Source organism: Emiliania huxleyi, assembly GCF_000372725.1.
Source record: "Emiliania huxleyi CCMP1516 unplaced genomic scaffold EMIHUscaffold_53, whole genome shotgun sequence".
In the NCBI taxonomy this organism is placed as follows: domain Eukaryota; phylum Haptophyta; order Isochrysidales; family Noelaerhabdaceae; genus Emiliania; species Emiliania huxleyi.
Window position 1 is genome coordinate 185227 of NW_005198017.1, and position 24526 is coordinate 209752.

General features: G+C 64.7%; 8 protein-coding genes across 8 annotated transcripts; 2 read left to right on the plus strand and 6 right to left on the minus strand.

Annotated features, from left to right (window-relative positions):
- Nucleotides 1–2751: 2751 nt before the first annotated feature.
- Nucleotides 2752–3480, minus strand: EMIHUDRAFT_66790 (hypothetical protein; the record flags this gene model as incomplete). Its single annotated transcript, XM_005765862.1, has 1 exon — nucleotides 2752–3480. A coding segment is annotated over one exon (729 nt), but the record flags the coding sequence as incomplete, so codon positions are not given.
- A 1806-nt stretch (nucleotides 3481–5286) lies between these two features.
- On the minus strand, nucleotides 5287–5685 carry EMIHUDRAFT_212572 (hypothetical protein; the record flags this gene model as incomplete). Its single annotated transcript, XM_005765863.1, has 1 exon — nucleotides 5287–5685. The coding sequence occupies one exon, from the start codon at nucleotides 5683–5685 to the stop codon at nucleotides 5287–5289; it is 399 nt and encodes a 132-aa protein (XP_005765920.1).
- Nucleotides 5686–5818: 133 nt separating this feature from the next.
- EMIHUDRAFT_212573 (hypothetical protein) lies at nucleotides 5819–6558 on the plus strand (the record flags this gene model as incomplete). Its single annotated transcript, XM_005765864.1, has 2 exons — nucleotides 5819–5865; nucleotides 5937–6558. 2 exons carry the CDS (start codon nucleotides 5819–5821, stop codon nucleotides 6556–6558), a joined length of 669 nt encoding a protein of 222 aa, XP_005765921.1.
- A 287-nt stretch (nucleotides 6559–6845) lies between these two features.
- EMIHUDRAFT_212574 (putative tropinone reductase) lies at nucleotides 6846–8185 on the minus strand (the record flags this gene model as incomplete). The annotated part of the gene is made up of 2 exons (XM_005765865.1): nucleotides 6846–7700; nucleotides 8159–8185. 2 exons carry the CDS (start codon nucleotides 8183–8185, stop codon nucleotides 6846–6848), a joined length of 882 nt encoding a protein of 293 aa, XP_005765922.1.
- Nucleotides 8186–8243: 58 nt separating this feature from the next.
- On the plus strand, nucleotides 8244–10978 carry EMIHUDRAFT_451959 (hypothetical protein). Its single transcript, XM_005765866.1, has 9 exons — nucleotides 8244–8286; nucleotides 8348–8805; nucleotides 8873–8945; nucleotides 9168–9293; nucleotides 9464–9560; nucleotides 9811–9881; nucleotides 9947–10042; nucleotides 10226–10331; nucleotides 10434–10978. Exons 2-9 carry the CDS (start codon nucleotides 8390–8392, stop codon nucleotides 10586–10588), a joined length of 1140 nt encoding a protein of 379 aa, XP_005765923.1. The 5' UTR covers nucleotides 8244–8286; nucleotides 8348–8389; the 3' UTR covers nucleotides 10589–10978.
- EMIHUDRAFT_557972 (hypothetical protein) lies at nucleotides 10947–12974 on the minus strand. Its single transcript, XM_005765867.1, has 4 exons — nucleotides 12837–12974; nucleotides 11964–12764; nucleotides 11592–11880; nucleotides 10947–11492 (listed from the first exon to the last, which is right to left on the minus strand). The coding sequence occupies exons 1-4, from the start codon at nucleotides 12936–12938 to the stop codon at nucleotides 11029–11031; spliced, it is 1656 nt and encodes a 551-aa protein (XP_005765924.1). The 5' UTR covers nucleotides 12939–12974; the 3' UTR covers nucleotides 10947–11028.
- A 1201-nt stretch (nucleotides 12975–14175) lies between these two features.
- On the minus strand, nucleotides 14176–16789 carry EMIHUDRAFT_103797 (hypothetical protein; the record flags this gene model as incomplete). The annotated part of the gene is made up of 7 exons (XM_005765868.1): nucleotides 14176–14625; nucleotides 14694–14891; nucleotides 15185–15451; nucleotides 15496–15660; nucleotides 15994–16075; nucleotides 16142–16288; nucleotides 16458–16789. 7 exons carry the CDS (start codon nucleotides 16787–16789, stop codon nucleotides 14176–14178), a joined length of 1641 nt encoding a protein of 546 aa, XP_005765925.1.
- Nucleotides 16790–20710: 3921 nt separating this feature from the next.
- Nucleotides 20711–21386, minus strand: EMIHUDRAFT_212580 (hypothetical protein; the record flags this gene model as incomplete). Its single annotated transcript, XM_005765869.1, has 4 exons — nucleotides 20711–20981; nucleotides 21046–21139; nucleotides 21211–21283; nucleotides 21354–21386. The coding sequence occupies 4 exons, from the start codon at nucleotides 21384–21386 to the stop codon at nucleotides 20711–20713; spliced, it is 471 nt and encodes a 156-aa protein (XP_005765926.1).
- Between the last annotated feature and the right edge of the window lie 3140 nt (nucleotides 21387–24526).

Genomic DNA, 24526 nt, shown 5'->3' on the forward strand with positions numbered 1-24526 from the left:
GCACACACGCACATACACACACACACACACACACACACACACACACACACACACACACACACACACACACACACACACACACACACACACACACACACACACACACACACACACACACACACACACACACACACACACACACACACACACACACACACACACACACAGCCCTGCGAGCGGGGCGGGGTGCCGCGCGCCCTGTGCCTCGGGTTCGTGCGTCGCCCATCTCTCTCTCCGGGAGATGAAATAAATAAAAACGGACACCTCTCTACTGTGAGATGGGTAAAAAGGAACAGGTCCCCGCCCGTGCGATCTTTGTGCAGGGTTCTTTGTGGGTGTGGTCGGCGACTAGCCGGGGTCGTCCTCCCGACGGTGGACTATAGCACTCTAACCGTCTTCCACATGGTCCCTCGGGTCCCTGCTGCTCCTAATCTCTTCGTACCATCCTCCTGCTGATCTCCGCAACGTCCTGCTCCCTCCCTCGTCTCGCCCTGCGCGTCTGCTCCGCCTCCCCGTCGTCTGCCCTGCGTCGTCTGGCGACGGGGGTCCTCCATAGTCGGTTGAGGTCGCCGCCCTCCTCGTGCCTCTTCCCAACATTCCCTCGGCGGCCGATGCCGTCTGCTCCGACTCCCCCGTCCCCGGGTCTGCCACCTGCTCTCGCCTGCGCTAGTTTCTGTTTCGTCATCACCGGTGTCTCTCCTCTTCTTTCTGTTCTCCTCTTCTTGTATGCTTTGTACATCGCGTCGATTGCTTTTCGCGTGAGCACCACCCTGAAGCCCGCCCAGCAGCTGTACCGCTCCCTAAGTCGAAGGAGCATCATCAGTCTCACCCACACTTCGCTCGCTGCCCACTGTCTCCGCTCCCTCCCGCTTGAGCCGCCGTCGCGGCCCTCGTTCGTCCCACTGGCTGCTGGCCTGTCCGCACGTTACCTGCGTTATCCCTCCTCCTCCGCGACTACGTGCGACTCCCTCAAGGCCGGCCGGGCCTCTTTCCACCCAGTGAAGAGCTTCCTCAGCCACTCGATGTGTTCCTCTCTCTTCATTATGCGCGCCGTAGCCTCATCATTGAGCTGGATCCACCTCTGCACCGCTCCCCGTAGCCCGCGTAGCCGTAGGGTTGCCTAACGTTAATTTGGGGCCTAACACAGTTGCGCTATTGTTGGCTGAAATCCTCAACGTTGTTCAAGTGTTCACCCCAGCCCATGCTGTTACTGTTTGTTACTGTTGTTACTGTTGTTCAGCGGCCAGCAAGCAGAAAATGGCAAAAAACCGGGTAAAACCCGAAAATACCTGGGTTTTCCCGGGTAATTTTCGGTATTACCCGCACTGGACCCTGGAGATCGTCGTGGGTCACTGCCAGGCCTTCCTTACTGTTGTTCAGTCGGCCTAACGTTAGCTACTGTTGTTGGGGAGCCCCACTGTTGTTCTGTTGTTACTGTTAACACTAGCAACACTGTCTTCAGCTCCTAACGTTACTCGTTAGGCAACCCTTACGGTTACGCTCTATCCCGTCGGGGGGGCCGCCCCTCGGCCCCACGACTATCGACTTGCAAGTTCCTCGTGACCCCGGCGCCAAGGACGAGCAAGGTCCCTCCGGCTCTTCTCCGAGAGGTCATCTACTGTACCAGTGCTGCTGCTGGCAACACCCCTCCGGGAGATGTGTCTCGGCTCTATTTTCGATTTATATATACCGGAGATTCGCTAAGGGCCCTAAGCATACTAAGCTGCGCCCTGCCGCTGCGCGCCGCGCGAACCTGCCAAATCACGTGAGTGCGCGAGAAACCCGCCGCGAGCGGGGTGATCCCTAGACGCTAGACCCTACTGCAGGAGCCGCATTGGTATGCAAAACATTATTTTAATAACCCGCGAGCGTGGAGCTTCGCTCGCCGCAGCCCGCACCCCGTCGCTGCGCGGGATTCTCTCTCGCTCGAAAGTCGTCGAAACCATCAGCACATCATGATCAAACGAGCGTCCCACGCGGCCGGAGGGCGGCGCGTGCGGCGGCGGCGGCGAGGGCCAGAGTGAGGGCGGCGACCGCCGCGGAGTTCCAGTCCCACGGCCTTGCCGCCATCGCCATCGTCGCCGGCGCGCTGTCTGCGTGGGCGGGAGCGCGCTTCTCCTTCTGCCGCGCGCCCGCGCTGCTCCGCTGCGGCCGCTCGTCGCCGTGGCTGCCCCCGCCGGCGAGGCCGGCGCGGTGGTGGCGCTCCACCAAACAAGGCCGCTGCGGCGGCGTCGCCTCGGCCGAGAGGCTCCCGGGCCGGAAGGGCGGCGGGCGGCTGTCGAGGAGGCGTGCGAGGGCCGCGGAGCTGCGAGAGAGCTCCTCGACGCAAGCGGCGATGAGGTCGGGCACGCTGCTCGCCGCGAGGCCCTCCTTGTCCTGCAGGCGCGCGGAGACGGCCTGCTTCCACACGCGGGCCGCGGGAGTGTTGTAGAAGAGGCCGGTCAGCGGCGTGAGCAGCGAGCGTGCAGTCTGCTCCCGGCTCGTGCCCGCCCAGTTGGCCTCGGCGGCGGCGAGAGCGTACTCGGAGTAGGCGCGCAGCACCTCGCGCCGCGTCGGCGGGTCGCGCGAGCCGCAGCGCGCGCACACCCCTCCCCCCTCCCCCCACCCCTCCCCCTCCCCAAAGGCGACGCCCAGCGCGGCGCGCGACCCCGCGAACATGTACGGGTCCGCGTTGGCGCGCCGGCCGATCATGACGCCGTGCGCTCCGGCCTGCAGGAGGGCGGCGGCGTGCTCGAGCGAGCCGACGCCGCCGTTGATGGAGAAGCGCAGGTGCGGGAAGTCGTCGAGCAGCGCGAAGGCCCACTCGTGCCTCAGAGGCGGCACGGAGCGGTTCTTGGCCGTGTCGAGTCCGAGCAGCGCCGCGCGCGCGTGCACGACGAAATGGGCGACTCCGGCGGCGGCGACGAGCTCGACGAAGCGGTGGAGCGCCGCGTACGAGTCGTGCTCGTCCACGCCGAGCCGCATCTTGACGGTGACGGGCAGCGACACCGCCGCGCAGAGCGCCGCGCAGCAGGCGGCGACCGTCTCTGGCTCGCGCATGAGGCGGGCGCCAAAGCAGTTGCGCGAGCGGCCGCGCGTCTGCGCGGGGCAGCCGCAGTTGAGGTTGATCTCGTCGTACCCCTGCGCCTCGGCCAGCCGGGCGGCGCGCGCGAGCTTCTGCGGGTCCGAGCCGCCGAGCTGCAGCGTGAGCGGCCGCTCTTCGGCGCTGAAGCCGAGGACGGCGCCGAGGCCGGGCCGGCAGGCGTTGGTGTTGAGCGCAAACTCGGGCTCCGACGGCGCGTTGTACAGGATGGCGCGGTCCCAGGTCATCTCGCTCCACAGGTGCGGGCTGGCGCCCGGCGCGATGATCCGGATCAGCATGCGGAAGTGCCGGTCGGTGACCTCAATCATCGGAGCGACGGAGAGGGCGTGCGAGCGCTCCGGGGTCGCACAGCAGGGGCAGCTGGGGGTTGGGGTCGCGGCAGCCGCAGTCTCAGTCATATCCGTCATTGAGTTCACGCGGAGTGGGGCTATACCAGGCGGCCGTCATTGTGTGGGTTAGAAAGAAGCCGCGCGCTTTCTTTTTCTGCCTGGAAACTTCGCAGTGCAAGCAGCACCGGTGCAGGATCGATCCGTCGCGTTGCCCGTTGGGGCCATGATGGCGGCCAGGATCCGTCGGCTCGAGACGCAGCTCCAGGAGGTTGACACGGCGCTTGCCGACTCGCCCCCGCCTCCCCCGCTCGGCCGCGAGGTCAGCGGGGCGGATGTTATCGTCACCATCGGCACCAGCGCTTTGGTGGAGCAGGTCGCGGACGTTGTCCGTCGCATCGAGGAGGTGGTCAACCAGGCGTACACGTACCGCCGCGTCTCGCGCGCGGACGTGCGCGACCGGCTCGCAATGGGTGACGCCGGGCTCCGCGCCAACCGAGTGCTGCACCTGGCGTGGCGCGGCGATGAGCTGCTCGGCGCCTGCTCCTCGACGTACCAGCCGCCGTGGACGCCAGAGGGCTGCGGCCACTGGGGCCTCCTCTCGGTTATTCCCGAGGCGCAGTCGACCGGCGTCGCCTCTGCGCTGGTGCGCGCCGCCGAGTTGCGGCTTGCCGCTGCGTGCGAGATGATCCAGATCGAGTACGAGTACACCCCGGGCGACGAGTACTCTGGCCGTCTGTTGCAGTGGTACGAGGGCAAGTGCGGCTTCGAGTGCCCGTCCGGCCCTCCGAGGAACGACAGGAGGTACACGCAGTTCCGAAAGTGCTTCAAGCGCGTCGGGCCAGAGCTGTCGGCCGCCGGCCGGCATGCGCATCTGACGGCGATGCGCGCGCACATCGAGCGGGAGAAGGGGCGGCTGGAGGCGGAGGCGGAGGCGGCTGGAGGCGGAGGCGGCGACGCCTGCGAGGGCGCGCTGGTGGGGAGGAGCGTGGTGGTGTGCGGGCTGCGCAGCGCGCGGCAGCACAACAAGAGCGGCGGCGTGGTGGTGTCGTGGGACGCGGCGCGGGGCAGGTATGCGGTCCGGCTGGCCTGCGGGGAGCACCTGCTCCTCAAGGAGGAGAACCTGGAGTGTGACGAGGAAGGAGGGGAGGAGGGCGACGAGGAGAGCGACGAGGAGGGCGACGAGGAGAGCGACGAGGAGAGCGAGGAGAGCGCCAAGCCCGAGTAGGACCCATGCGCACCCCTCGTACAGTGCCTGTACACTATTGTACCACCCCGCACCCGTGTGAGATTCAGCTTGCGTGTGCCGGCGAGTGTGGTGTGGGGCCCTGGGCCGAGCCGTGTCCCCATGTGATTGTGGGTGTCGTCGGTGTGGGGGGATATTCCTCTATGAGCTCTCTGCACTCTGGACAGACTGGAGCGTGGGACTGGAGGGGACAGCGCAGGGACTCCAGCGTCCAGGGAGCAGGGTAACGCACGTACGGCTTTACACGTACAGGGAGCAGCAGCAGAGGGACTGTGGGCACAACGCAAGGTGCGCACCGCGACGCGCACTATACGGCGCGACATACTGTGCCGCACCAGCCACCACGAGACCGATACGTTCTCGCACACGCAGAGAGCTGAGAGGCAAGCAGCAGGGCACCGCACACCGGTCACCGCTCCACACGAATCAAACAGAAACACCCAACGGACGCCGACGGGACGCCAAAGACGTCGTGGCACTGCTAAACACACACATCTACGGCACAACACGTCACATCTACGTACTACTTGGCGGCCGCTCCAGGCGCTCGGTACCCCACCTTGACTCTCCCCTTCCCTCCGAAGTTCTGCTCTTCCAATCATCGACATTTGCTCACGCCCTAGTCGTTTCGTTCACCCCGCGATCCGCAAAAGGCCGCCTGGCTCGCGCCCGCGTGCTCGCAGCCCCGCGGCTCGAAGAATGTGCGTCGCCGTACCCTCCAGCGCGTCTCGTCGCACGCCAAACACATCAAAGAACATCGACGGATACGCAGCGCTGTAGAGTCTGTCCCTCTCCCACTGCCGCCGTCCGCGGCCATCCTGCTTGCAGGTGCAAAGCAGCCGCTCATACGCCTCATTGATGTCCTTGAAAGCCTGCTCCGCCTCCTCTCGATGGCAAGGGGGGTTCCGGTCCGGATGGTAGAGGAGCGCTCGCTGGCGGAACGCCGCCTTTAGCGTATTCTCACAAACTCCAGGCGCTACACCGAGGACGGAGTACGGATTTCGCTCGACAGAATAGGACGTGGACGCCATCCGAGAGTGAAGAAGAGGAGAGACGCCAGCTGCCGAGAGCGAAGAGGAGGGCGGAGCCGGCTTCCCCACGGAAGCGCCTGGCAACTGGAGGGCCGCCCAGGCATTGTTTAGAGAAGGGTGTCCGGTCGGTCAAATGGCACCCCCAGAGGAGAAAAAGAAAAAAGCTGAAGTGCCGGCTCGGTGCCTTGGCTGCGTCTACGACAACACATGCTCCGCCCGACGATACTGCTCTCCAGCCGCCGCTGCATCAGCACGGCTGGCTGGTCGAAACTCGAGTCCGGCGCTGCCGTCGTCATGAGTGATTTAGTCAAGCGTGGCCAGACCGTCGCCGTCGCCGAGACGACCTCTGGCGGGCTCATCTCAGCGGCGCTCTGGTCGTCGCCGCTCGGTCCGCAGGCCTTCAAAGGGTCTGGCATTCGGCTGGCCTACGGAATTAACCGCTCGGCCGATAAGGAGGGTGTCGCCAGAGCGAGAGAGCACATCGCCACCAAGATGGCGCCAGAGTTCGCAGACGTGCAGAGCCCGCGCCTTCGGGCAGTTGGGATGGGCCTGGTCTACGAGGACGGCGTCGAGCACAGTGAGTCGGGCTCCGCGGCACATGCCCTCGAGCTGGCGCACGCGGCAAAGCTCAACCTCGGCACCGATTGGGGAATCGGCGAGTCGAGCGTGCCAGGCCCCGATCCGCACCGCAGAACCGGCCTTTTGCCTGGAATGGGATTCGTGGCTGTCGCCGGGCCGAGCCCAGAAACGACGGGCGTGCTCAAGGTGGGCCCGTCCGACGACAAGCGCAGCGTAAACATGCTGCGTTTCGCGCAGGCCGGCGTCGATTTGATGCACTGGCTCATGGAAGGAGAGTCGAAGGGCAAAGTGTGAGAGGCGATCGCGGGTGCGGGAGACCCGTCGTCGCTCTCGAGGCACGAGCGAGAGAGCGGGCGGTTGTGCTCTTCGGGGTCCATTCGGGAAAAAGGCGCGCAGCTTCCGCGCCGCGGGAATGTGGTATGTGGATGAAGAAGAGGTCTCTGATGTAACACTACACCACATTTTGTCGGCCAGCCCTGCTTATTCATTTATCCCGCACCGACATGACCCACCGGCACCGCGCGATACATACATGTACATGTGTGCATGACACACCTCGAACACATTCGGAGTTCGTACTGCTAACTGACGTAGCGGAAGCCCTCCTGCATCATGCCGCCATCGATGCCGACGACCTGTCCTGTGATGTAGCCGGCGGCGCGCATGGCGAGGAAGGCCACGGTGCTCGCGACCTCGCACGGCTCCCCCACGCGCCTCAGCGGCGTCGCCCGCCGGACCGCGTCGTGGAAGGGCTCCTGCGCAAGCAGCGGCGCCGTCAGAGGCGTCCGGATGAACCACGGAGCGACTGCGTTGACGCGGATGCCGTCGGGCCCCCACTCGCACGCCAGGTACCTCGTCATGTGTTCGAGCGCCGCCTTGGTCATGTGGTAGACTGCGCCGGTCGCGTCGTTCGACGAGCCAGACACGGAGCTCACACTCACCACGCAGCCCCGCGCCCTCTTCAGGGCGCTGTGACAGCCGCGGCTGAGGTGGAAGGCCGAGGCCTGGTTGGTGGCGTGAAGCATCTCGTACTCGTCGTCCGTGTAGTCGACGGACGCCTTCCTCAGGTTGGTACCCACGTTGTTGACGAGGACGTCGAGGCCTCGCGCACCAAACCGCGCCTCCACCTCGCTCACCAGCAACGCACGCCCAGAGGCCGTAGACACATCCGCCTCGATCGCGATGCAGCGGCCACCAGCTTCGCGGCTCAGCAGATCAGCTAGCGGGGAGACATCACGCGCGCAGGTGAGGACCGTGCAGCCGTGGTCCAGGAGCTCCTCCACAATGGCACGCCCCAGACCCTTGGAGCCGCCGGTGACGACTGCTGTGCGATCTGCCAAATTCCACAAGCTGCGGTCGCCGGCAGCGGCGATGGCAAGCGCGATGGAGAACATAGATGTGCGCAGGATTGACTTCAGCGGGTGCAGGAGGATCGACTGATGGGCCGGCAGGGAAAAGAATTTTGAGGGGTTGTAGCTCTTACAAGGGACCGGCAGGCGGCGGCGTCACAGGACGAGGCAGAAGGGAACGACGCGACAGAGGAGGAAATGACAAGGGAGAGAACGACGAGAGTGGGACGACCGCGAGGTGGCATGAAGGTTGCAGCGAGAATCGGAGAGAGACTGCGAAGAGAGATAGGAAGAGGCAGACTCCCTAGTCCGGACCTGGTGCTACGGCCGGTGACAGTGTGCCTCGTGTCGGCTCCCGAGCCAATCGTGTGCAGCGTGTGTGTGCGTGTGGGCCCGTCCTCCATGCTTGGAGGTGTGTAAGACTGACTGACTGACTCTGATCTCTGAAGACTGTGAGGCGAAGAAAAGTGTACTCGAAATCTGCCCTCAATCTGCCCTCAGCTCACAAAGAATTATTAAACACACAAGTCTCTCTCACAGCACACTGGCACGGGCGTGGACTGGCGCAACATCGCTCTGTACTTGGACGCGGCAAAAGAATTCCACCGCCGCCCAAGACGTGGCGGGGCTAGCCCGGCGGCGACAGACAGGCTCTCTCGCGACTCTGGCTCCGGTGTGCCACGCTAGCGTCGCCCAACTAAACTCTTAGTTAAAAGACCTCGTCTCCACCGCAGACATCGTCGCGTTGGGTGCGATTGTGCCGCCGGCTTGGAACCATGCGTTGGCAAGCGCTCGCGCGGAGGCTGCTGCCTCCGCGCTCGGCGGTGGCGGCGGCGGCGGCGGCGGCGGCAACTGCCGCGGTCGCTGTCGCGTACACCGAGCCACGGCTGCGGGCGGCTGAGCCTGACCACATCTTTGTGATCAATGGCTTCTACATGGCGATGCGCGAGAAGTACACAAAGCCCGGGGCGTCGATCCACTACTACCTCGTCGAGTGGGAGCCTTCGGAGCTGGCGTGGTTCGACTTTCGGATGAACGTGCTCGGCTCGACCGACCCCGCGGCAGCGCAGCCCGGCTCCCTCCGGAACATCATCTACTCGGACTGGCGGGCGCTCGGCCTCGCGTCGGAGCCAAACGTCGGCGACAACGGGGTGCACGCGAGCGCGTCTCCCTTCGAGGCGATGTGCGAGCGGTGAGGTTCGCCGGGCGAGAGAGCCGGCGTGGCGCGAGGGTCGCTGAGGCGCGTCCTCCCGCCGCAGGCTGAACTGGGTCGGGATGCCTCTCGAGGAAGACTCGTTTGGACGCGCGCTGCTGGACGCCGGCATCCCACGGGCGAGATGTAGCCGAGGAGTAGCCGAGGTGTAGCCGAGGTGTAGCCGAGGTGTAGCCGAGGTGTAGCCGAGGGAGCCGGCATCCCGCGTGCGGGCTCGCCCCAGGTCGGCCGGCCGTTTCTGCCCGTGTGCAGAGAGAGAGAAGGCTCCGGCAGACGGAGGGGCGAGGGCAGGAGGTGCGCGAGACTAGGCGACGATCCTCGAGTGGACAAAGGACCCGCAGGTGGCCTTCGAGGGGAAGAAGCAGAGCCTCTTCGACGCGCTCGAGGACAGCGGATACGCAGAGTGCCTCGCAAAGGCGCAGGCGATCGCAGGCGTGTCTGGCGCCATCCCCGAGGGGAAGATGCAGGCACCGCCCCTCCCCCTGCACCTCCACCCGCACCCTGCTGCACCACCCGCACCCTGCTGCACCGCCCTCCCCCTGCACCTCCACCCGCACCCTGCTGCACCACCCGCACCCTGCTGCACCACCCGCACCCTGCTGCACGCCTCTCCCTCTGCTCCCTCTGCCGCGAGCAGGCCTTCGTCTTCATCAAACCGCACGCGGTGACTGGCGCCACCCAGACGCTGGTCGCGCGCAGCCTCGCGGAGGCGGGCGTCAAGATCTACGCCGAGGGTGCGCCTGGATGAGGATGATTTATGAGTGAGAACGATGGCGAGAAGAAGATGATGAGAATACAGATCTACGCCGAGGGTGCAGCACCTGCGGCAGAGAGGGGAGGCCAGGCGAGGGAGGGAGGCGAGGGAGGGAGGCGAGGGAGGGAGGCGAGGCCAGGCTGAGGGAGGGGGGCCGGTCGTGGGAGGGGGGCGGCTTGTGCGGGAGGGGAGAGGGGCTGCTCAAGCCTGCGCGTGTGGGCTGGTGGCAGGCGAGCTCGACGCTGCTGCCATCGAGCGGGACAGGCTGATCGACAACCACTACTACGCCATCGCAAACAAGGCGGCTCGACCCTCATCGTTTGTGATCGCGCTTCTGGTTCTTCATCGGTTTCCTACTCCTTTCAGGCGTCCCTCACCCAGCCGCGCGACCTCAACCCGCCAGCGGCGAAGCAGGAGGAGTTCCGCCGCAAGTTCGGCATCGCGTGGCGCGACGCGATCGAGGCGCGTGCCAAAGGGCCGAGGGGCCGCATAGCCCGGGGGAGGGGGAGGTGGAGGGAGGGCGGGGGGGGGAGGGCGGGGGGGGGGGAAAAGGTGGCCCCTCCAGTGCCTTATATCTCCCCATATCTCCCCATATCTCGTGCCCTATGCCGTGCGCCTCGCCAGCCGCTGCTCCGGCTCGGTCAGGCGGGTCTCGTGTACAATGCCGTCGACGGCTGCAAGAGGCTCGCGATCGGCGGCTCCGCCATGGACGCAAAGTGGGCCACCGCCAAGAAGGAGCGAGCCGCTGCTAGTGCCCTCCCGCCACCTCCCGCCACCTCCCGCCGCCGGACTCGCCTCTGGCCGCGAGTGGTCGCACCGCCGCCGCCCTGCACCCTGGCCCGCCGCCTCGAAGGCGTCTCGCCTCCGCCTCTGCAGGAGGGCGCACTCGTCAAGTTCGGCGGCGGCTTCTACGCGGGAAAGATTGGCGCGGACAGCGCCTCTCCCGCCAGCTGGGCGACACCGCTGCTGCTCTCGCTCTACGCGCTGCTGGGCGGGCTCACGAAATGAGCGTACTTCCGCCTCCCTTCCGTCTTCGATGCGTGACGGGCGTGAGGCTGCGTCGCCCGGCGCCGCAACCACTTCGCTTCGCTCCGTCTCAACCTCAATGAATCTAGCCGTGCTGCGTGATCCGTCGGTGGTTGCACGCGCCTCGCGGCCTCCACTCGCGACTCGGCTCGTCTCTTCGGCTCTCGACGTCTGATCTCTCTCGTCTCTCTCGTCTCCTCTGCCCCTCCGCGTCTGGGTCCGTCTGCGTCTCCACTCTCTCTCTGCCTCTGCGGCCGCTTATCGACGTCGTGACACACATCCGCCGTCTCGGGTCTCTCGGGACTCGGCGTCGGTCCCGCGCAATGTTCACGAGTTTTGGTTGTTCTGTTCACTCACAGGTATTTAAACGGCCGACTCTCTAGAAAACGTACTCACTAGACACTACCCCGGCGCCTCTCGCCTCACCATGCGGAAAAGTCGGAGAAGCCGCCGCTGCCTTTGAGCTTCTTCTTTGGCGGCGCGGCTTGCCCCTCGGCGGGCGGCGCCGCCGGCGCGCCGTATCGCAGGTGCTCTGCGGCGATGTACTTGCCCACCCCCTCGCGCAGCTGCTTCGGCCGCTCCACCGGGCCGTTGTACCACGCCTGCGCGTCCTCGGCGGCGCGCTTCGCCTTCTCCTCGGCTGCGGCGGCGGCCGGGTCCGCCTCCCTCTCGTGCGCCTCCGCCATCTCGGCGTCGAGGTTGTCAAAGGGGTTGACGAGGACGTTGACTCCGCTGATGGAGACCGCCTGGGTGGGCCGGTCCTCCTTGTCCGTCTTGACCGCCTCGATCCGCGTGAGCGCGTCGAAGCCTCCGACGACCCGGCCGAAGACGGTGTGCTTACCGTCGAGGTGCGCCGCCGACTTGAAGGTGATGAAGAACTGGGAGCCTGCGAGGAGGAGGGCGGGCGGGGGGGGGGGGCGGGGGTCGAGGGCATGGAGGGACGGGCGAGGGCGGGGAAGGGAGGGGCGGGGTGTGGGTCCCGCGCCGTTCGAGTCGGGCCCCGAGTTGGCCATCGAGACGACGCCGCGCCCCTCGTGGCGCAGCTTGTTCGAGATCTCGTCGCGGAAGGGCTTCCCCCACAGCGACACGCCGCCCGACCCCGAGCCCGTCGGGTCGCCGCCCTGCACCATGAAGTTGCGAAGCAGCCGGTGGAACGCGAGGCCGTCGTAGTACCCCTTCTCGGCGAGTCCGAGGAAGTTCTCGCACGTCATCGGGACGGAGTCGGCGTGCAGCTCGAGGTTGAGCGCGCCGTGCGACGTCTGCAGCTGCGCGTACGCCTAACGGGTCGCGTCGTGGACGCGTCGTGGATGTGTCGTGGTCACGCCCCGCCTCCGCGGCGCTGCGCTCGCGCCTTTTGCTTCTTCTTCTTGAGGAAGGCGTAGCGCTGCCTCGACGCCTCCGCCTCGGAGAGCTCGGCGATCGCGTTCGAGGTGACCGGCGTGAGCGCCGTCGAAGTGAAGCCCGCCGAGTGCTCTCCCGTCGTCTGCAGCCAGCGCGGGGCCGCCGACGCGGCCGCCGGCTTGGCAAACTTTGAGGCGGGCTCGAGCCGGGAGGAGGAGGGCGCGCCCTCGGCGGGCGCCTTGCCCGTCGCCTTGGTGAGCGCCGTCGAGGCGGCCGCCGCCGACGCCGCCGCCGCCTCCGCCGCCGTCGAGGAGAGCTTCCCGAGGATGCGCGCCGTCGCGTCGTTGTGCCGCACGCCCGCGCCCGCCTTGTGGTCGACATCGAGCCCCTCGACGACGTGGGAGAAGTGGCCGATCTCGCGCGCACTCCCGTCCGAGGGGTCCTGGATGGTGATGATGTCGCTCTTGCCGAAGGGCGTGCCGTCGATGAGGTCGCGCATCGACCTTGCCTTGAGGTTGAGCTCCTTGACAGCCTCGTGCGAAAAGACGTTGCCGGTCTGGCGGATGGCGACGATGTGCGTGTGCTGGTTGAAGACCTTGAACATGACCGGGCAGTGGTACTTGCCCTCCGAGTTCTTGTGAAAGTTGAGCTTGATCAGGTCCGACGCGGCCAGAGGGCCGCCCGTCACTGGGTGGCGCCGGTACTTTTTCAGGTATGGGACGATGTTGAGGAGGTCAAACACGACGCCGTCGGCGGTGCACATGGGAGAGCCTTCGAACGGCCGCAGTGAGATGGCGCAGCAGTCGAAGGGGAGCACCTGCTCCGACCAGGAAGGTGGGTGGGCGCGGCGCAGCCGCTTTGGGCCGCGGCGGGGCGGCGGGGCGCACACCTTGTAGGGGATGTGCTTGTTCGACTTGGCGCCGCCCCAGTCCTTTTTCCACTCTGTCTGGGTGATGTACAGCTGGTCCTTTGAGTGCTGCTTCTTCCCCATGGCTTTGGTGGGTTGCGGGCGCGGGCTCTCTCGCGCCGCCCTCCGACAAAAGAACTGCTCCGGCGCGAGCTGGGAATAGGACCGCCGCAAGCGGCGTGGCGTGGGGCGGTTGAGCGTCCCTCCGGGGGCCCCTCTGCGCCGGGGAGGCGTTGTTGGAGGCTAGGACGCAAGCGTCCGTCGCCCTTTTCAAACTCGGGGCCCACTCCGCTACATGTACGCTCCGACCCCCGCCCGAATTTGGAGGGCTAAAAGTTTAAGGTGTTGCTGCGCAAAAGGGGTCGGACACAGGGCGCAGCTCATGCTAAGAGCTAGAAGGGGAGCTAGAGAGAACGACTACCCTGTCCCGTTATTGCGTACACCAACACCACAAAAGCTCTCTCTCTCCTGTCCTCACTCAGGGGGGTCACAACTACCGAGTCCCTCGACTGCAGTGCCACCCAGGAGTGGTCGGGCGGTCTCCCGTCATGAGAGAGCCACCATGTGATCCGTATGATGATTCCTGACAACCGCCTCAGTCAACTTTCGTCACAGTTCCCGCTCTGAGAGGAGCTGCGGGTCAGCTCGACAGCTGGAGCTGTGTCGCCGGCGTGCGGCGGCCTGCCTCCGGAGGTGCCTCTGAGGTGGACATTTTTTGGTCGCCGTGAGAGAACGCGGTCGTAATTTAACTCCGGAACTTCAACTAGCTGCCACGTTGCCGACCGAGAGCGGATCTCCTCCTGCTCCGCAAGGAGGGTGGCCAAGGCTAAAGTCTTGCCGGAGCCGCCGGGCGCGTTGACGACTTGGAGAAGGTCGCCCTTGTACTTGTGCTTGTAGAGATGCTCGAGGGGGTGCTTTGTGGGGCGGTGCGCAGCCTGGCCAGCAGTGAGGGGAGGCGCACCCTCACTCTCCTCGGTTGCAATACAGCTTACAGGTGCTATCGTGGATAGAGATTAGACTTTAGAGCAGTGTATAATGCCGCTCACATACGGCTTTAAGGCTTTCGATAAGGGTTAAGGCGTGCTCCCCGCTCGCGCCCAGAGGGCCAGGCGTGCTCATGGCGCGATAATATTACGTCCCGCATTTGGGACGGTGTGAACTCGCCCTGTCTGGCGCCATGGCTCGAGTGAGACCATCATTGAGAGGTCTGCCCCTCGCTGGGTGTCACTCTACTCTTCTCCACTCCCACTGCCCCGACAAGGGGAGCAAGTTCCAAGTACACCCGGTAACGTGTTCGTAACTTGTGCGGCCGCCTCAGGCCTCACCAGGCGTCGAGGAGTTCGCGCAGCGTCGCTTGCATCAGCGGGTCTGCCGGAGTGCCTGGCGGCGGCGCGGATGCAGCGCCGGGATGAAGGCTGTGGAGGACGGGCTCCCGCGGCGTGCGCCCGGCGGTAGCGCCCGGGCTCGGCGGCGAGTGTGGCGGCCCCGAGCGCACCGCTCCAGCGGCTGTCCGCGCGGCCGGGCCGGTGGTGGCCTGCGCTCGCTCGCGCTCCAGTGCGCCCGTGAGGGCGACGAGCTGCGCCGCAGCGGTGTCGGCGGTCGCCGCCGCGGCTGCCGCGCGCGCGTGCAGCTCCTCCGCCTCCCGCTCCCACCCCTCGCGCTCGCGGCGGTGCCGCTCGACGACGCTCTGCAGCCTCGCGGCGGCCGCCGCCTCCTCGCGCCGAAGCCTCTCCGCGCTCGCCGCGGCGTCGGCCCGACGCCCCGCCTCCGCCTAGAGCGAGGGGTCGAGGCGGGGCTCAGGTGGCGAGGCGGACCCAGGCCGGCCGAGGGGGGCGACACAGGGCTGTGACTGGAAGGGGCGTGTGGAAGGCAAGTGGCCTGCTCGGTGCGAGCATCGGCCGCCCGCTCGGCCTCGGCGATCCGGGCGGCGCACTGGGCCAGCTGCGAGCGCGCCTCGTCCGCCTCCTCCGCGGCGGTGGCGGCCTCGATGCGCTGCTCCTGCAGCTCCCTCACCAGCAGCTGGCGGCTGTGCTCCGCCTGGCCGAGGTGGTGGGTCGGGGGGCAGAGGTCGAGGGGCGGAGGGCGAGGGATGCTGGGTGAGGCGAGGGGGCGAGGCGAGCGGAGGGAGGGCGCGTTCTGGTCACGAGGGGCGAGGGCGGGCGAGGGGGGGGCGAGGGTTGGGGAGCTTTTTGCCTCGGGGAGGGGCGGTCGGAGGGGCAGACAGAGGGGCAGACAGAGGGGGCCAGAGGGCAGGTCGGTGGCGGCGCCTCGTCACGGGCCGCCAGCGCCGCGCGCCTCGCCTCGTCTCGCTGGGCAGCGGCTGCGGCGACCTCCTCGCGCAGCGCAGCCTCGCGCTCCTCGGCCACGTGCTGCGCCGCCAGCCGCGAAGTCTCGGCCGCGTGAAGCAGCGAGCTGCCCTGTGTGGCGGCTGCACGAGCTCGCCCCGTCGTCCGCTCGGCCTCCGCCAGCGCCTCCTCGAGCTCTCCGCACCGCCGGAGGAGCTCGGCCCGCTCCGCGTCGAACTCCGCCTCTCGTGCGGCCCCGCTCCTCCGCTCCGCCTCCGCCGCCTCGTCGCATGCGCCCCGCTCAAGCTGCGCCTGCGGGCACGCCGCGGACGTGTCAGGGACGGGTCGAGCGCAACGTCCTGAGAGGAGCTCGCGAGGAGCGCCGCAGCCAGCCGCGCGTTCGCCGTCGTCAGCTGCGCCTGGAGGTCGCGGGCGAGAGCGGCGCTCGCCTCGCGCCCCTCCAGCGCCTCGCGCAGCTTCGCCGCCGCTCGCGCCTCCCCCTTCTCCGCCGACGCCCGCACCTGCAGCAGTCAGGGAGGCAGGGAGGCAGGGAGGCAGGGAGTCAGGGAGGCAGGGAGGCAGGGAGGCAGGGAGGCAGGGAGGCAGGGAGGCAGGGAGGCAGGGAGGCAGGGAGGCAGGGAGGCAGGGAGGCAGGGAGGCAGGGAGGCAGGGAGGCGTCAGCAGGCGGTGTGCCGAGGTGCGCCGCTGCAGCGAGGGTGGGTAGGGGCTGCCTCGAGCAGCCGCGCCGAGTGCTGCGCGCTCTGCCTCTGCAGCTCCTCCGTCGCCTGCGACAGAGCCGCGCTGGCTGAGGGGCGGACGGGCGGACACCGATGCCTCGGCGGCGTCGCTCGCACGTCTCGCAACGCCGCGTCACGCCGCTGCAGCTCCGCCTCGGCTTGCGATGCCGCGTGCTCTCGCTCCTCATGCGCCGACCGCCTGCGGCGAGAGCACGTAGGGCCGGCTGAGGCATAGGCAGCAGCCTCCGTGGCTCGCAAGGCTCACCTCAGCGCGTCCAGCTCTCGCGCCGCGTCGAGCTGCCGCCGCGCGACGTCCCGCGCACCTCTCGCGCCTTGAGCGAGGTGGAGCTCAAACGCTCGCCGGCACGCACGCGCCTCTGCTCTCGCGCGGTCTGCGCTCTCGCTGCTCGCCCTGCGGGCGGGAGAGGCGGCAGAGAGTCGAGAGGAGGCAGAGAGTCGAGAGGCGGCAGAGAGTCGAGAGGCGGCAGAGTGGAGAGGCGGCCGTGTGACGGCGCAGGCAGGCGACACTGGCCGGACTGTGGCAGGTGGGAGCCAGTGGGAAGGATAGCTGGGCAGCGCACGCGATGGCTGACGCCGCCGACTCGAGCGCGCCCTCCAGGCGGGCCTGCACTCGGCCTCCCTCCACGAGCCAAGCCTCGACCTCCGCGACCAGCTCGGCAACGCTCGGCGAGCCGCGCAGCAGCCGCACGCCCCGCGCTGCTGCTGCACGAAGGCGGTCACGGCCCTCGCGGGCAATCGCAGCGGCCTCCTCCATGTGAGCATCAGCAGCTGATTCGGCGTTGGGGTCGGTGGCGGCGGCAGCGGCGCCGGCGCCCTCTGGCGATCCCTGCACCGGCTCCGCCGTCAGTCCTTCTTGCACCGCCGAGGTGACGACGGACGCCCAACAGCTCATGACGTGGACAGCCGGCAACACGGCGAGACAGCTCAACCACGGCCAGACGTTGGCGTTTGGCGGGCCGCTAATGCGGTGTGCCGGCTGGCCTCAGAGTCAGACTCAGAGATTCGAATTTTACTTTTTTTTGCGATACAGACGCTTCTCTGACCCTGGGGGGGGGGGGGGGGGGCTCTCAAACTTGCACACGTTTGGCCTAACCTGGTACGACCCACGACCTCGCTCAGTTTGCGTTTGAGCACAGTGATCTGGTAAGCCTCGAGCATGGAGGAGATCACCGACTATGACACCGACTGCGAAAACAAGTTCGCCTTTGCTCCCAACAAATTCTTCACGCCGCCGGTGCTGCAGCAGCAGTCAACTTTCATCGACATCTTCTCCGACGTCGACCTGCAGATGCTCCTCGTTGCCCATATGTACAATACCAACACAGAGGATTGCTTTCTACGCGCGATGGCTAGGTTGATGGGCGCAGCCAAGTTGTTCCGTGTGCAGGTCGAACTGCCGCATCCCAACGACATGCGTGCACTCATACATCACGTACAGGTGTCGTCGGAAGGTGATACCGTGCAAGTGCTTGGTGTTGATGACGCGTTTACCAAGGAGCTGGCGGTGGCAGTCAAAGAGCTGTGGTGATATTCGGCGGACGGGTATTTAATTTTCTTCCTCTCGTTTGACATTCCCGACGGGGGAGGGAGGGAGGGAGGGAGGGGGGGGGGGGAGGGAGGGAGGGGGGGTGCAGTAAATGGGAGGGGGGGGGTCTAAATTTAATATATATTTTTTTCTTATATCTGTCCGTTACTTTAGTTTAATGAGGCGCGGACGCTTAGTCACATGCGTGAAGAAGTAGTCACCGCATTCGGAGACCACACGCGGACCAGCCATGAGGCGATAACTCGGAATGAGGAGACGATTTCGAACGTACGTAGCACCTCCACCCTTCGGCTTACCATTATCACCCAACTCGTCCATTACAATTGGCAGTTTCAAGGTGATGTGGCGTGGAATGGTAACACTTTGCGCTAATGGCGCGACAATCGTTCGGTGTGCAGAGGGGTCAGCATGAGGAAGAACACTTGGTCGCCACCCTGTCGTCAACCACGAGTTGGCGCACGGACGGAGGTTGATGGGGTCTTCTGCACAATTAAAAGCTCTATCCGCGGGCCACTTGTGCTGCTCTGAGGGCTCTAGGGATGAAAAGATGCCTTCCTGGCGTTGGACGGAGAAGAAGGCGTTGGTCAGAGGGGCTGCCTCATCATTCTTACATATTCGGTGCTTGGAGGGGGTCCACCGCTTCTCGTACGTCATGCTCGACGAGCAAATCGTTGTATTGCCACCACATACCCAACCCAGGCACATGGGTTGACTATGTGGTGGTGGGTCCCGTCGCACCGTCATGCTCGAATCGTTAATTGTACCGCCAAATGCGCGCATTGTGATCTCACTGTGGTACCCGGGGTCACAGTCGAAACGTTCGAGTGATTCGGCTGCGCTCCAATTCTCGTACACGTCGGCTAAGACTTCCATGCACTCACTGGCGTGCTTGGGGAGTAGATGAGGCACTGGTGTGTCTTTCCACTGCAGCCATCCACATTGCACATGCAGTGTCACAGCGACGCTGAGGCTCGCTGCGCGCGGGATGGGCTGAGCGCCGGGAGCGGGCTGGTGCTGTCGGTCACGGCGGGTGAGGCACGTGGAGGGAGAGGAGGGAGAGGGAGGAGGGATGGTGATGGAGAGGAGAGACTGGAGGCTGGCGTTCGGCGTGCGCGGGCGTCTCGCAGCGTGGCGTCGCGCGGGCGGGTGGGGGGCAGAGAGTCAGTGGTGAGAGTTGTGGAGGTGCACGGGGTGACGGGTGAGCTCGCTGAGGGTGCCGCGCGCCATGGCGCGTCGACGGCGAGCTCGGCGGAAAGCAGGCGGAGCGAGAGCTGGTCGCCTGGCCGGCCAAACTCTGAGGCTGGACGTCTCGAGCCACGTCTTCTGAGGCTGACCCCTCCCCAGGGGCGAAAAGAAGAATTCTGATGCGCACTGGGCCTCCTCCCAGCCCTGGCCCTGTTCACGCGCGCGCGAGACGTGCAGACAGGGTTGCCAGGTGAGAGCGAATGGCGCGGTTCACGGCCTCGCACAAGAGAGAGTGAGAGAGAGAAATGCGCTCTGCCTGGTGGGAGATAAAAGTAAAAAGATTGTGAGCATTTCTGGGCGAGTAGGTTGTGCGGTCGACGCTGCCGCGCGCGACCTTGCGCGCGTGGCGGCGCAGCTTGAGAACGGCGGTGGGCGAGAAGCCGCCGCCGAACGAACGTCTCGTGGAGCAGCAGGTTGAAGTTGTTGCGCTTGACAAAGATCGCGTCATGGTAGAAACCGCGATGCGCCTTGACGTCGCCGTGGCCGTTCTTGTGGGAGAAGGGTTGGCCGGGCTGCCCGCGCGCCTTGCAGCCCATGTTTAGGCGGCGGGCCTTCTCCTCGGTGCTGCCGAAGGCATAGGAGTGGCCAACGGAGGGCGGCGTGCCGCCACTCGAGGCGTTGCCAACGCCCGTCGAGGAGGTCTTGAGGAGGGGCGTCCAGAGCTTGACTTCATTCACTTCATCGCATCCTCCCGGCCCTGCATGTGGGGTTCTGCGAGGTCGGCGCGAACAAGCTCCTCTTGTAGCTCGATCGGTCACACCGCCATCGCCGCCGACGTCTCCCAGGGAGATGATGGAGAGGGGGGACGACACTGCTCGATCTACCCTCTGGGGTCCCTCAGCAGCGTGCACCTCGATCCTGTACCGTCTTTGTTATGACCCCCCCCAATGAACACACCAGTGAGGGAGGGCGAGACGATCGAGGGGTCCCGTACCATGCGGAATCGACCCTATCAAGTGCTCAAGTCACAAGTGCTCAAGGTCGGCGCTTGTACCCCTCATTGTCCTGCCGGGTGAGCTCCGGTTTCTCCTTGTCACCGTGCACGACCGGCGCGTTGGCCGGGGCGCGCATCCGCCCAGGCGGCGAGGACGCCGTCTCTCTCTCTACCACAGGCAGGTACACTACAAAGAAGAGAACTCAAACTCCCACACAAGGGGCGGAGTGTTGTGGTGCTAGCGTCGGCCGTGTATTTTATGCGAGGGCGTCGGCTAGCTTGTTTCGATTCTTTGTCGTGTGAATCGTGCGTGTCCGACCGCCTGATCTTGGAATTCTTCTTTGGATTATCGGACGCACGACGTTGTCGCCGCCCGCAACCTGGCTTGCCATCCATGATTGGCCTGAAAGGCAACAGAAGCAGATGCAGACACATGCCGGCCGTGGCTCTCTTTGTCCTGCTCCTTACGAGTATCTTCGCCGCAGGGACGCTACTGCGCTCGCCACATGCTTCTGCAATAAACGCTGATGCACTGCATGCGTTTGTCAACAAGCAGGTTGGCAAGGCCAGACGGAGTTGGGACGAAGCCAACGAAGAGTTTGCGCACGCAATCGCACGGGCTCTGGTCAGGGAGGCGCCTCGTGGCTGATGATCATGCCTGTTTGTGAGGGCGGGCTTTCAGATATTCTCCGGTCATGACTCATGTTCACACGAGCACGTCAGACCGCAGCAGCTCACACCAACAGCACGCATGCCTCCCGACACCTGCGCTCGGCAGCACACACACACAGCCGCCGCGCTGCAATGGGGGGCCCGCTCAGCCGAGCTCGCTGGAGCCAGCAAGTGCACCGGTGTCCGATACCACTCCCGAACACGCCCACGCCTCACCACGCATATACGTCAGTATCTCACGCTCTGGCGCTCCTCTCACCTCTGCGCGGACCATGGCGCGGCCACTCGGGACTGCCACACAGGCACAGCGCGCAGCCATCCAGGGCGTTTACGTAGGTTTCCCCATCACGCAAAAGTATACAACATCAAGATTATGTGTATGTCTCACGCAGATCGAGTCAACGCACAACGGTCAGTCAGTCATCGTAGTCGTCATCCCCCTGCGCCAGTGCTAGGTCGGCACCCACCATAGCGTTTGCGGCCGCCGGTTCGAGGCTGGCTGCGGCCGCTTGCAGCTCCGAGGCCGATGCGCTGTCTATTCCCGGCGCGCGGCGCTTGCTCCCTGCCGCCGCTCCGCCGCCGCCGCCCGTGCGCTTTCTGGCGGGTGCTGCCGAAGCGCCCGCGGCGTTGAAGGCGTGTACGGTGCTCTGGAGGAAGGAGAGCTCCTCCGCCTCGACGCACTTGGCCCTGCAACGGAGAGGCGGGGGCCTCGGCCAGCTGCGCCCGCCGGCGCGGGTTGGGGCGTGCGCACAGGTGGGCTGTGGTGAGCAGCTTCGCCCCCTCCTCCTCCGCGACCGCTGCCGCCCGATCGACCAGGTCGCCGATGAAGCGCTCGAGGCATCTCGCTGCGAGCAGGGTCGTGCTGCGTCGGGACGCGCGCATCTCATCTCGTGTGGGCACGGGGCAGGGCCCTCACAGACGACGGCAGGCACTGCCGGGCCGATCCGGCCGACGTCGTCGTCGCTCTGCATCAGCTTCTTTATTTTCGCCTGTGGCCGCCACCGGTCGGTGTGATGGGCGGGGTGCAGGCGCGCGACATCAGCGAGCGCGCGAGCGGACCGCTGGGAAGACGGGCTTTGATGGAGCTGCCATCTGTCTGTTTCTGACGCTTGCGGAAAGAAAAGCAGCACTAATCACTACTCTTATCCCTGTGTTGCTGTGTGCTGCACGCTTTGCGAGCGGGGCGGGGTGCGCACTGTCCCTCTGTGTTCGTGCGTCGCCCATCTCTCCTGGAGATGTCTGCTCTATTTATTTATTTATTATCCCTGTGTGGTGGCGGCGTGCCGTCCTCCCATCCCTCCCTTGGGTTGTCTGTTTTCTTTCTTTCTTTTTACTCTCGCGCGTGGCGTTCAGGGCGGCTCGCACACGCACACACACACACACACACACACACACACATGCATGCATGCACAGACACACAGCCCCTTCCCCTCCCCCCTCAAGACCTTCCCAAGGGCGAGGACACGCGCAGGACGCACCTCTAGTGAGGCCCGCATAGTATGTGGGAGACTCATGCCGCCGCCCCTGCCACCCCTGTGTCAGTGTGCCCGTGGTAGTGAGAGACTTGCGGGTGAGAAGCCGGAGGAAGGTCGCTAGACTGAGATGAGACCGCCAGTGGAGTTGGGATTCCACCGTGCACCGCGCTGCGAGCCTGTCGTGTCCCTTGTCAGGAGCAGGAGAGCCCACCTGTCCCCCTATCGTCCTTCCAAAATCCTGCTCGTGCAGGTCCTGGTGTGGACCCTGTCCTCCTCCCCTATCCCTCGTTTGGGTTGTCTGTTTTCTTTCTTTCTTTCTTTACTCTTGCGCAAGAGCAACAACAACACAAGAGGCATCTAGTCAGATGTGCAGCGTGAAACGCGCTTTTAGTCAGATGTGCAGCGTGAAACGCGCTTTTGCGCCCCCCACGGCGCCCGAAGTGCGCCTTTGCTCGCACAGCAGACGGGTCGCGAGCCGGGAAATCGCAGCAGTCTCGCTGAATCTCGCCGCCCCAGGCTCTAGAGGTGGAGAGACTGGCCTTCCTGGTCAAGCAGGACATGCCCCTGCTAGCATGCCAAGCAAGGGCTCGCGGGTCGAGGTTGTTATTGCGCCACACCACCCTGCCACCGCTGCCACCGAAGGCAACACGGTGCTCCGTGAAACGGCCACTTTGTTGTCGTAGTCAGGCTGTCTTGTGTATGCGGCTCCTTAAAGCTAAGAAGTGTGTATAAGGGGCTAGGAAGAGGGACCCAAGATATCTTCTGAGCTGTGCACAGGGGAGGACCTAGGTGACAAAGACCCAAGAGAAGGGGCCGGAGAGAGTGAGGTGAGGCCCGAGCGGCCAACGGAGCAACGGTGGTGGCAGCGTGGCGCACCGTCAAGCTCGGGCACAGCCGGTTTAAGCCAAAGTGAAGTAACTCATATATATCTGAAATCATATGAGTTACACCTCGGCCTTCTAGGAGCTGCTAGCTGAGTGATTGGCGCGCTAGAAGCCTCCCCGAGAGTGCCTCCCCGACCGGCCCCGAGGAGCTGCTCGGAACTCCAACTTTAACCCTTCATAGCTCCAAAACGTACCTGCGGATTTCTTCCCTATTGCTCCTGCATATGATCTGTGGGTCCACCCCACTCACATAACCAAGCCTCAAGGAATGGCGTCTAGGCGTTCAGAAATAGTTTCTTGTACACACCTATACACATCAGACGACTCAAGGATGTGATGCGCAAGAGCAACAACAACACAAGAGCCATTTGCAATACGTGTGTGTACTGGGCTGGGTTTTTAGGCATTGTGGGGTTGGCACTCCCATCGACCCTCATGACCTCCTGCGGTCTCTGAGATGGACACCAGTGGGTGTGGGACCACAGCCAGGATACACTCGAAGGCTGGGTAAGCAGTAGAGGTCGATACTCGACGCGTCCCACATGGTCTGTGTCGCTGTCGGCACGCTGTCGACAGGACGTCGAGCGACACCGGTGGCAGTGCCACCCAGGAGTGGTCGGGCGGTCTCCCGTCATGAGAGACCCACCATGTGATCCGTATGATGATTCCTGACAACCGCCTCAGTCAACTTTCGTCACAGTTCCCGCTCTGAGAGGAGCTGCGGGTCAGCTCGACAGCTGGAGCTGTGTCGCCGGCGTGCGGCGGCCTGCCTCCGGAGGTGCCTCTGAGGTGGACATTTTTTTGTCACCGTGAGAGAACGCGTTCGAATTTTCACTCCGGAACTTCAACTTCACACGCGCACCGGCCAGGGCTACAATAGTGCCAGTGAGGGGAGGCGCGAGTCGGAAGGCCGCGACCGTCAAGTGTTTTCCCAATTTTCCTTTTACTAGTATCGCTGTGAACCCAGCCACGTAAGAAGAGCCACATACACTGAGAGGGAGACACACCCCGCTCTCCCTTTTCAGTTTCTCCCACAGTAAGCTAAAAGTTCGTTCGTAACCGTCTGAATTCGGACGCCTGTGCTACCCTTCACACACGCTACACAGCCGGAGGGTAACACTAACGACAAAGGGTCTCTCTCTCTCAAAGGGTGCGAGCGAGTGACGGGTAATCGTGGCCGTGGCCAAGAAAATCAAAATATTAAGCTCTCTATTTGGACCACGGCGAAAAACTCGACGGTTTTGGGCGTTTCAGAGCACGCTGAATCGATTGGCTAAGCTACAACTCTCCCTCTCCCTTTCCTTTCATAATTATTGACTCAAAACTCGATGATCGCGCGATTTTGGAGAAGTTCTAGCTTAGCCAAAACGTTCCTCTCGAAAAGTTGACTTAGGAAGCCGCAAACGGCAGCTTCTCAAAGCCTCACCGGCGCTTATTCTCTTGATCTTTCAAAACCTAGGCCTGCGGCCAAAATTTTCTAAAGGCCGCTGCGCGGCCAGCGCAATGCGCAACCAGTCAGCGACCGACAGTCAGCAGCAGACTGTGACGATTGGCGGCCTCGCGCCCTCAGTCGACCTCCTCTACCAACTCCCCTGCCCAGCCCATATGCCTCATCCACGGTGGCGCAACCACTCGCGCAGGGAGAGAGAGAAAGTCGGCGATCTGCGCCGTGCAGATGAGCTCCGCCTCGTCTGCGTCGAGGACGCCCATCGCAGGGCTGTCATAGCGCCATTGCATATGACGTACTGCATGTTGTTCATTACTTCGCAGGTGCCAAAGTCGAGGATAATCTCACTCAGCGATGGCGAAGGCTGCACTCCCGGCCGGCGGTAGGAGGGATGAAGGTTAATGTACTTCGCAGTGTACGGTGCCT

What these genes read in the sequence shown, in the direction of transcription:
- EMIHUDRAFT_557972 (XM_005765867.1), bottom strand. Translation starts at nt 12,938, where the DNA reads ATGGGGAAGAAGCAGCACTCAAAGGACCAGCTGTACATCACCCAGACA. An exon ending in ACAAGCACATCCCCTACAAG is followed by an intron (nt 12,765 to 12,836) that starts GTGTGCGCCCCG and finishes TGGTCGGAGCAG; the next exon opens with GTGCTCCCCTTCGACTGCTG. An exon ending in CTCGGGGCCCGACTCGAACG is followed by an intron (nt 11,493 to 11,591) that starts GCGCGGGACCCA and finishes TCCTCCTCGCAG; the next exon opens with GCTCCCAGTTCTTCATCACC.
- EMIHUDRAFT_451959 (XM_005765866.1), top strand. Translation starts at nt 8,390, where the DNA reads ATGCGTTGGCAAGCGCTCGCGCGGAGGCTGCTGCCTCCGCGCTCGGCG. An exon ending in CGTCAAGATCTACGCCGAGG is followed by an intron (nt 9,561 to 9,810) that starts GTGCGCCTGGAT and finishes GGCTGGTGGCAG; the next exon opens with GCGAGCTCGACGCTGCTGCC. An exon ending in ACTACGCCATCGCAAACAAG is followed by an intron (nt 9,882 to 9,946) that starts GCGGCTCGACCC and finishes TACTCCTTTCAG; the next exon opens with GCGTCCCTCACCCAGCCGCG.